This window comes from Melanerpes formicivorus, unplaced genomic scaffold (assembly GCF_026170545.1).
Source record: "Melanerpes formicivorus ecotype bairdi unplaced genomic scaffold, bMelFor1.0.p_v2 SCAF_25, whole genome shotgun sequence".
NCBI lineage: Eukaryota > Metazoa > Chordata > Aves > Piciformes > Picidae > Melanerpes > Melanerpes formicivorus.
Window position 1 is genome coordinate 1894527 of NW_027142377.1, and position 10803 is coordinate 1905329.

Genomic DNA, 10803 nt, shown 5'->3' on the forward strand with positions numbered 1-10803 from the left:
CTTGCCACACTATTCCTGATCCAGGCCTCCAGCAGAGCAGCTCCAGCCCTCTGCTCATCCTTGTGGCCCTTCTCTGAACACACTGCAGCATGTCCATGTCTTTCTTGTAAGATGCCTGAAGGTACCCACCTACTGATAAGGATCCCTGGACTGTCCCTCTAATTCACTGCTAGCCTGGTATATTCCCTCTAGCTGCTCTTACTACCAGGGCACCATAGATACATAGAATGGTTTGAGCTGGAAGGCATGGCAGAGATCATCTAGTACCAACACTGTGCTGTGGGCAGGGCCACCTTCCACGAAGACCAGGTTGCTGAATGCCTCATCTGGTCTGGTCTTAAACACTTCCAGGGATAAGGCATGCACAAATTCTCTAGGCTATCATCTTCCTGAGAAGATACTGAGAGTTAACTTTCTGTATCTTTTTCTATACTTTGAAATATGAAGGTAGATGAATGCTGCAAATGCTCTGCTTGCTCCTGATACTGAAGCATGAGCAGTTTATTCTGATAAAGCAGACTCAAAATGTTAATCAAGGATACACCTCTGAAAAAATACACTGTTGGTTCTCAACCACCCTGGAATTGCCTCTCTGTGATTTGCCTCTCTGGCAGTAACAACAGCAGTGTATTTTAGTTGTTCCTATAGAATCACAGAACCAACCAGGTTGGAAAAGACCTCAGAGATCACCAAGTCCAACTTATTACCTGATACCTAACACCTCCTGACAACTAAACCATGGCTTCAAGTGCCACATCCAATCCTTTTTTGAACACCTTTTTTCCCCCCTTTCCTTTTCAGTACAACACCTTAGCAGCTCCATTCCTGCCTGCTTGGTGCTACAAAGCTTTTGTGCATTTCCTAGCCTGAACCAGTGAGTGGCTGCTCAAGCACATGAATGTATTCCCCACTTTCCAGCAGGATGCAGGCTGCTACAGGCTTTTGCTGTCAGAGATCTAAAGTAAACGTTGCAACTGGAGCACAAAAAAGGAGGTGGATCTTGCTTTCTGTAGGCACAAGCTCCTCTGTGTTATTTGTGCAAGTAAATCCTGACCTCTTTGTCTACCAGCTCAGATCAAAAGATGCAAGAGGACAAAATCACAAAATGTTAGGGGCTGGAAGAGACCTCGAAAGATCATCCAGTCCAACCCCCCTGCCAGAGCAGGGTCACCTAGAGGAGATCACACAGGAACACATCCAGGGAGGTCTTGAATATCTCCAGAGAGGGAGACTCCACACCTCCCCACAGGGAAAAAAAATTCTTCCTCATGTTCACATGGAACTTGCTACACCTCAGCTTCCACCACTGCCCCTTGTGCTGGCATTGGCCATCACCCAGCAGAACCTGGCTTCAGCCTCTGGGCACTCACCCTGCACATCTTTATCAACATGAATGAGGTCACCTTCAGGCTCCTTCTCTCCAAGCTACAGAGCCCTCACCTCCCTCAGGCTCTCCTCCTAAGGGAGATGTTCCAGTCCTCTAGTCACCCCTGACCCTCTTAACCTGAGGGGCCGAGAACTGGACACAAAACTCCAGGTGAGGAACTCACCAGGGCATCGTTACCTAATTAATTGCAGGTATTCATACAGCTTAATTGCAGGTCCAGCCATTTACCAGTTGCCTTGCTTTCAGCCTCTTAGTTGACTGCTAACCTGCTGTGTCCCCTCCAGCTGCTCCTGCTCCGAGGCTATGCTTTCAACCACTCTGCTGACTTTGAGACCGTTCGCATGATCAAGGAGAAGCTGTGTTACGTGGGATACAACATTGAGCAGGAGCAGAAGCTGGCATTAGAGACCACAGTACTAGTTGAATCCTACACAGTAAGTCTTTGGAGGCAACATGCTTTATTTTTTTTCTGGGTTGTTGGTGGGGTTTTTGAGTAGGTTTTCTTTGTGTTGTGTTGGTGGGGTTTGGTGGTTTGTGTTTTTTTCTGGCCTAAACTTCCTAGGTTTAAATTCAGGTAGCATTTAGCTTGGATTCTTTCTCAGTTTGTCTTGGCAATAGCTCACTTCCTAGACAAAGGAGTCTGTAGAATCAGATTTCTTGGTTCTGGGAAAATGGTTAAAAGCTGTTTTCTTTTCAGATCTTAGAATCCTAGAATGCTAGGGGTTGGAAGGGACCTCCAGAGATCAAGACCAGTCCCCTTGCAAAGCAGGACCACTTAGGAAAGGTCACACAGGAGCACATCCAGCTGGCTTTTGAAGATCTCCAGAGAAGGAGACCTCTCTGGGCAGCCTGCTTCAGGGCTCCAGCATCCTCACAGTAAAGAAGTTTCTCCCCATGCTGAGATGGAATTTCCTGTGACTGAGTACATGTCCATTGCCCCTTGCCCTATGACTGGCAATCACTGGAAAGAGCCTAGCTCCCTCCTTCTGACAGCCACCCTCCAGATATCTCTAGAAACTGATAAGGTCCCCTCTCAGCCTTCTCTCCTCCAGACTAAACAGCCCCAAGGCTCTCATAAGAGAGATGCTCCAGTCCCTTCATCATCCTTTGTACTCATTATTGTCATTGTAGATCCTTGACATTAGAATGTTTCAGTGGAGGAACCTGTAGAGAAAGCAGCCTTACTCTAGCATGTCAGATTGTTTCAGCTTCATCCATCCAGCAGTACCACATCTGAGACTGCTCCTGGTGATATCAGAATGGTAAACTTGCTCTTAGTGCAAGGAAACTTCCTGTGATCACACACAAGGAAGGAACTTTCTGCTGGAAAACAGCTTCTAAATTGACACTGAGAGCTGGAGATGTTTAGGATGTCAGTATCAACTCTTTCTAGTGGTTGGACTTGATCTTGGAGGCCCTTTCCAACCTAAAGGAGTCTACAGTTCTGTGCTCACTGTATCTGGCCCCTGATGTCTTTAAATTACATAATGGTGGAAGAATTTGTCTCTTCTGTCAGTAATACTGAATGACTTCTTGTAGTGGTGAGAATTCTCAACAATTTCCTGTTTTAGAACATTAGGGAACAATGTAGGTCATTTCCTCTTGGTTTGGTCAGTAACCAAGTGGCTCAAAGTGTTCTCCTGAACTGTGGTTGTTTTTTTCATTAACCAGCTCCCAGATGGCAGGATTATCAAAGTCGGTGGAGAACGGTTCGAGGCCCCCGAGGCCCTCTTCCAGCCTCACTTAATCAATGTAGAGGGAGTTGGTGTGGCTGAATTGCTGTTTAACACCATCCAGGCTGCTGACATCGATACCAGGTGAGAGCTGAATACTTCAAATCCTCTGTCAGGGGGCAGGTTTGACTGCAAAGAACCACATTCAAGCAGTAATAGTATCTTGTGCTCTGGACACTAATCCCTGCCCTGCTGGGGAGTGGGTGTGCTGGGAGGGGGGGCTTAGGCTGAGATCAGTGTCACACACTGTGCTAGGACTTGGAAAGGATTGGAAGGGACCTCTGGAGAGCATCAAGTCCAATTCCCCCTGCCAAGGCAGGTTTGCCTAAAGAAGATCACACAGAAACACGTCCAGGTAGGTTTTGAGTGTCTCCAGAGGAGATGACTCCACAACCAGGGCAGCCTGCTCCAGCACCTTTAAATTAAAGAAGTTCCTCTTTCAAGTTTGTGCCTTTTACCTCTTGTCCTGGTACTTGGTGCCACTGAAAAAAAGACAGGTCCCATCCTCCTGACACCCACCCTTTAGGTATTTACAGGCATTTATGAGATCCCCCCCTCAGTCCCCTGCTGTACCCTTTCCATCAAGTCCCTGTCTCTCTTGATCTGGAGAGCCCAGAACTGGACACAGCACTTCAGATGTGGCCTTACCAGGGCAGGATAATCTTGTTTGACCTGCTGGCCACACTCTTCTGCATGCACCCCAAGATGCCCTTGGCCTTCTTGGCCACAAGGGCAGATTGGTGGCTTGTGGTCACCCACTTGTCCACCAGCACTCCCAGGTGCTTTTCTCCAGAGCTGCTTTCCAACAGGTCTTGGAACTTAGCAAGTTGTTTGGAATCCTGCTTGTTTTGGTGTGAATGAGCAAATACAATCTTGTGCTTGCAAGACTCTTATCTTAAATTTTTTTTTCTTCTGCTTTCTGGGTTGCCTGATGATAAAGCATGAGCTGAGCAAGGCTGCCCAAGTCATGTGAAGTCTATCTTCAGGTAGTGACTGGGTTTTGGATTGGTGTTTGCCTCCCAGGCGTGTACAGGCACCTCCTCGTACTACAGAGGGTGGTATAAGACACTAGAAAGACTCTTTTCATTTGTTTTTTTGGGCAGGTCTGAATTCTACAAGCACATTGTGCTGTCTGGAGGGTCCACCATGTACCCAGGGCTCCCCTCACGACTGGAGCGAGAACTGAAACAGCTCTACCTGGAACGGGTCCTGAAAGGAGATGTGGAAAAGCTCTCGGTAGGTTCCAGAGTCGCTGCTTTCTCTGTGTGGGGGAGAGATCTATGCTGGATCCCCACTAGAGGGAACCAAGCAGTCAAAAATGAGAGGCTCTGGCGCTGGCCAAAAGCGCTGCTGCTTCTCCACAGCCCTGCCTTTGATAGAGGTGGCTTCTGTCTATGTACTGGCAACAAAGCAGCCTTCTGGTTGGTGCTAATAATTAGCAAGACATTGCTGAAGTTTTGGGTAGTTTGAATGTAAAACGGGCTGTTAAATGCCCAAAGGACACAACTTGAGGTCTTAGCCTTAAAGACATCAGTGAGCAAAGTTATTTCTTCGAAGCTGTGAAAGTTTTGGTTCGTGTTGGAAGGGAAAGGAAATTGCCTCAAGTTGGACCAGGGGAGGTTTAGGTTCAGTGTTAAAGGAAACTTCTTTATTGAAAGGGTTCAGTGCTGGAATAGGCTTCCCAGGGGAGTGGTTGAATCCCCATCCCTGGAGGTGTTCCAGAGATGTGGTGCTGAGGGACACAGGCTAGCACCAGCCTTGGTAGAGTTAGAGAATGGCTGGGCTTGACCTTAAAGGGCATTGCCAATCGAAACAATTCTATGATTCTATGAAATACTCAAAAGTCAGAGGCTGGACTTCTCACACACCTTCAAGTGGAATGAAGTTCCCATGTTCATTGGTTGCTGTGATAAGCAGCCAAGAGTTACACTCTGTAGAGGTAAGACTGCATTGTAGTGCTGCCTGCTTTTCAGAGAGGAGATATTTATAGAGAAAGTTCCTTGAGTGGAGTTTCTAATGATAAACTGAAGTGAACTCCCCTGCTTCTTGATACAGTGTTCTCTAAAGATCTTCTGCAGTCTCTGTGGAATGACTCAATTGTACAGAATGTTTTAAGGTGAAGTATTTCACATGCAGCTTTAACTGTACTCAGAGTGGCTCTTGAACTTAGAGCTTTAGCACCAAAGAATTTAGATTCATAGAATCCAGTTCCAACCCCCTGCCATGGGCAGGGACACCTTCCACTAGACCAAGCTGCTCAAGGCTTCATCCAGCCTCACCTTGAACAACCACAACCTCCCTGGGCACCCTGTTGCAGTGTCTTACCACCCTCACTGTAAAGAATTTCCCTCTAATCTCCAGTCTAAGGCAATATTAATTAAGATGGTCTAGGTTGTGTACAGCTAAAATCTGTTCCACCTGCCCTTTTAAAACTTGATATAGAATCCTAGAATGGCTTAGGCTGGAAGAGACCTCAGAGATCATCTACTCCAACCCCACTGCCATGGGCACACATACCTCTGAACTAGACTGGGTTGCCCAAGGCCTCATCCAGCCTGGCACTGAACACATCTAGGGAGGAGGCATCCACAACCACTCTGGGCAACCTATTCCAGAGTCTCACCACCCTTGTACTGAAGAACTTCTCCCTCAGCTCCAGTCTAACCCTCCTCTCCCTAAGCTTCAAACCATTCCCCCTTGTCCTGTCCCCAGACAGCCTGATGAAAAGTACTGTGTGGTTTGATGATCTGGTAACCTCTGACAATTTTAGCCAGCAAGGTCTAGGAAGTATTTCACCCTTTACCATGTTGATGAAATGCAAAAGTACAGTCTTTTAACTTGGTGTTCTGACTTCTGGGATATTTGTAGGTACACTGCAAGTGTAATTTTGGGGAAAGCATCACTGGCTGTCTCTAATGTCCAGTGTGGGGTAGTTCTTTTACTTTGGTTGTGCAAGTTGGAAGCTCAGACATAGTTGCCTCTGTGCTTGGCAGTTCAGTTTTCTGGTTGCCTTTTCTCTTACTGAGCAGTTTCTGTTTCATTGTTTCTGGTGGGAATCACAGCTTCAATTGTCAGGGTTGGAAGGGACCTCAAGGATCATCCAGTCAGAGTAGAATAAACCAGGCTGGAAGAGATCTTCAAGATCATCGTGTCCACCCTATCATCCAACACCACCCAACCAACTAAACCATGCAACCAAGCACCCTGTCAAGTCTCCTCCTGAACACCTAAACAGAGTTCCAACCCCCCTGCTGCCATGGTCAGGGATAAGGCCTTGAGCAACCTGGTCCAGTGGAAGGTGTCCCTGCGTTGGAGCTAGATGATCCTTACGGTCCCTTCCAACCTAAGTCAATCTATGAAACAGTTTCTATCCTGGGTGATGATTAAAGTGTAGAAAGAATCATAGAATCATAACATTGTTAGGGTTGGAAGGGACCTCAAGGATCATCCAGTTCCACCCCACCTGCCATGGGCAGGGACACCTCACACTACAGCAGGTTGCTCACAGCCACAGCCAGCCTGGCCTGAAAAACTTCCAATAATGAGGCTTCCACCACCTCCCTGGGCAACCTGTGCCAGTCTCTCACCACCCTCATGGGCAAGAACTTCTTCCCAACATCCAATCTGAATCTACTTACTTCTAGTTTTGCTCCATTCCCCCCAGTCCTATCACTCCCTGACACCCTCAAAAGTCCCTCCCCAACTCCCTTCAGATACTGGAAGGCCACAATGAGGTTTCCTCGGAGCCTTTTCTTCTTCAGACTTAACAACCCCAACTCTCTCAGCCTGTCCTCATAGAATCACAGAATTGTCAGGGTTGGGATAGACCTCAAGGATCATCTAGTTGCAAGCCTGCTGCCAGGGGAAGCTGAGTTTTGTCTCGACTGGCTGTGTGTCAGGACCCCCCCAGTGACAATTTCTTGTCTCTCCTTAGAAATTCAAGATCCGGATCGAGGATCCCCCTCGCCGGAAGCACATGGTGTTCCTGGGTGGTGCAGTCCTAGCTGACATCATGAAAGACAAAGACAACTTCTGGATGACCCGACAAGAATACCAAGAGAAGGGAGTGCGTGTGCTGGAGAAGCTTGGCGTGACTGTTCGATAAATCCCAAAGCTTCTTCCCATCACATGGTTAAAGCTTTCTGGTTGTTTTGGGGGGTTGGTGGTTTTGTTTGGGGTGTTTTTTTTTTCCTCCTTTCATTGCCAATCTCTGAACTCACTCAGCTACATGCTATGGAAAGGGCCTGGCTGTGGCCCTTTTGACCTGAAGGGCAGGTTTTGTTCTAGGTTCCTCGGGGGTTAGCTTTTGTTAATCGTTTTCTTAATGGGGCTAAGAATTGGACTGTTGGGTTTGACTGCTTCCCTGCCACCCAGGCAGAGCAAGAACAGCCCTCTCTGCTTCATTGCTCCTTCCCAGTAGGCAACTGGGTAGCTCTGGTAGGCTTTGGGGTTTTTCTGTTTGTTTTGGTCTTTTGTGGTGGTTTTGTTTGTTGGGTTTGGGAGTTTTTGGGTGGCTTTTTTTTTACCTTTTTATTCCTTTGGGTTTTTTCCCCCCTTTTTTTGTTGGGTTTGTTTATTCCCCCCTTGTTGGGTTGCTTGGGGTTTTTTTTCCCCCCCTTGTTGGGTTGCTTGGGGTCTTTTCCCCCCCCTTGTTGGGTTGCTTGGGGTCTTTTCCCCCCCCTTGTTGGGTTGCTTGGGTTTTTTTTCCCCCTCTTGTTGGGTTGCTTGGGGTCTTTTCCCCCCCCTTGTTGGGTTGCTTGGGGTCTTTTTCCCCCCCTTGTTGGGTTGCTTGGGGTCTTTTTCCCCCCCTTGTTGGGTTGCTTGGGGTCTTTTTCCCCCCCTTGTTGGGTTGTTTGGGGTTTTTTCCCCCCCTTGTTGGGTTGCTTGGGGTTTTTTCCCCCTCTTGTTGGGTTGCTTGGTTTTTTTCCCTCCCTTGTTGGGTTGCTTGGTTTTTTTCCCCCCCTTGTTGGGTTGCTTGGTTTTTTTCCCCCCCTTGTTGGGTTGCTTAGGGTGTTTTTCCCCTTCTGGGTTTCTTGCTGTAGTGCTGCTAGCTTTTGTCTCTGGTTCACAAGGGGTTGTGTGCCTTTTTTAGCATGAGAAAACCATGAAACAGGGTTGGATCAGGTTGGCTGTTGGATCATTGTGGTGGTCTCATCTTTGCCATCTTTGTTTTCTTGCCTCTCTGATTAAGATGTTTAATTTTTATTATTTGTTTTGGTTTTAAACATTTTTTTTCCCTTTGAAATTTTTTTTCCCTTTCCTGAAATGAGGAATTTTGATTAAACATTGTTAGAACCTAGTTTTAACCAGCTGGAGTGGCTTTGACACACTGTCTTGATGTATGTAAGGTGGTTCCAAATGCACTGCTGCTTAAGCTGGCTCCTGAGGTGGGTGATCCCCAAGGTGGTGGTGGTGGGGCTCTCAGACTGGATTTCTCTCGAGTGGGCATGTCCACAGCTGCCACAAAGGGAGAAGCACCTGGTGCTCTGGGCAAATGTCCATTTGTGGCCTTTGGTGTTGTCTTCTGGAGGGGAGCAGACAGGTTTGAGCTGTGTTGCTTTTCTGTTAAGGGACAGCTGGGTGGGTGGGGTAGGGTAGGGTCAACCTGACCAAAAAATGCCTCTTCTTTGGTTGGTTATTTTTAATAGCTAAATTTTGGTACTGTGTTGTTTCAGCAGTAGGGAGCAAGAATGTTAAATAAATTATTCTGTAATTGTTGCAACAACAACAACAAAACTACAATAAAACAACACAATAGAGATGCTGAGACAGCAGCCTCTCAACTTCTGAAGAGATTTAATACTTTTAAGAGAAGCTTGTGAAAACTGTAACTGTAGATATTACCCTCCCCTCTCCCCACCCCCAAAAAACACCCAACAAACCCTAAGTTTTTAGAAGTCTGATGTTTTAAGTGTTTGGATGTCCAGCAGAAGCACTTCCATTAAACTTTTAGAAGTATGCTAACCCTAGTGCCAAGCAGTTCCTGCAAAGGAGTATTTCAATGAGCAGTGTTTATTCCAGCAGGCAGATTATTTATAAACAAGCCCTGGCAGCAGGTTAGAAAGAATGACCTATATTTGCTCCAGTTAAAAATAACAGTGGAATATGAGACGTTGTTGGTTGGTAAATATCCACAATTCATTGTGTCCACTCTTGGGATTTTAGTGGGTTTTGTTTTTTTTTGGGGTGGGGGAGGTGGGAGTGGGGAGGGAGGTTGGTTGTTTTGGTTTGCTTTTGGCTACTTTTAAGGTGGGATGGGGAAGGAAGTGAAAACCAGTGATGAAAATGCTGTTTCCAGAAAGCACATTAAAGAAGAGTTGTTCTGAAAAAGAGAAGTTGTCACTAGTAATTATCAAGCCCCTCTTCTGAGTAGAGTTGCCTGTATCTTCCTCCTGCTAGTATCTGAAAGGGGCCTACAGGAAGGCTGGGGAAGGACTTCTCAGGATCTCAGGTAGTGATAGGACTAGGGGGAATGGAATGAAGCTGGAGGTGGGGAGATTCAGGCTAGATGTGAGGAGGAGGTTCTTCACCATGAGAGTGGTGAAACCCTGGAATGGGTTGTCCAGGGAGGTGGTCGAGGCCCCGTCCTTGGGGGTGTTTAAGAGCAGGCTGGATGAGGCTCTGGCCAGCCTGATCTAGTGTGGGGTGTCCCTGCCCATGGCAGGGGGGTTGGAACTAGATGATCCTTGTGGTCCCTTCCAACCCTGAATGAAACTATGAAACTATGGAACATTGAAATCTGCCTTATAGGAAAAGCTGCTTGCATCCTAGTGCCACTTAGACGCAGTCCTAACTTCGCTTCTCGTGGCAGCGCGCTTGGTTTCTCCAAGCCTACCCTAACGAACACCCAAGCCTAAGGAAGCTGAGCTCTTCTTTTGACCCCCAAACCTCGGAATGCAGGAGAGATGCTTTCATCTGCTTGCCATTTGTCTGCATTTTTACATGAACAGTTGACCCCTCCCCAGGAACGTGGAAATACTGAACCTCCTTTTGGATTCTCCAAATGTGCTTTCTTTCTAAATCAGGCAGGCAGCTTCCTTCTGGGGCTGAGCAGAAACCAATGTCTGCATTGCTTTAATAACAAGACACTCGCTGTAGTAGTGCTAGTGATGAGCATTTAATTATAGGGGGTGGGGGTGGGGGTTTGGGGTTGGTGTTTTGGTTGGGGGTTTGTTTTTTTTTTCTTAGCTATATTTACTCTTAACTTGAACAATATTAAATTTACAGGCATGCTGGTCATGCCTCAGTGGATGCACTTCAGCATTTACTAGATTTTTGGGGACATGAATGTAAGGGGTGCTCTGAATTCCTGTAGTCTTCTGAGCATTTAATGCAGAAGACTTAAAAATGCTGGGGGGGGGGGGTGGGGGGGGGAGGTGTGTCTTGCTTCAGAGCTATGGTTTCTTATGTGGCTGTCTCTGGGCTTTTCAGACAGTGCTGAGAATCATGGAAATAAACCAAAGAATGACTTTAAAAACTCTTTTTTTTCCTTTCCTCTTATTTTTTCCACACCCCCACCCCCCCCCCAATGACAATCTGTCATGTGATTTTTATTTATTTTTATATTTTTTTAATCTGTTTTCCCAAGCCTAGATCCTGCAACACTCCCCCCAGCACTTTTCCAGACCATCTTCTCCCCTGCTCCTTAGCATTGGGTAGGTGCAGGCCCGTTGGAGGGGAGCT

The 10803-nt window shown here is 47.0% G+C and overlaps 1 protein-coding gene across 1 annotated transcript in view; it reads left to right on the forward strand.

Moving 5' to 3' along the window:
* Positions 1-8426, forward strand: part of ACTR2 (actin related protein 2) — a 33251-nt gene extending 24825 nt beyond the window's left edge. Inside the window, exons 6-9 of the mRNA XM_068153071.1 lie at positions 1672-1821; positions 3059-3204; positions 4224-4356; positions 7055-8426. Coding sequence (XP_068009172.1) covers positions 1672-1821; positions 3059-3204; positions 4224-4356; positions 7055-7225 — 600 coding nt within the window. The 3' untranslated portion in view covers positions 7226-8426. The remainder of the gene's footprint in view (positions 1-1671; positions 1822-3058; positions 3205-4223; positions 4357-7054) is intronic.
* Positions 8427-10803: the final 2377 nt, after the last annotated feature.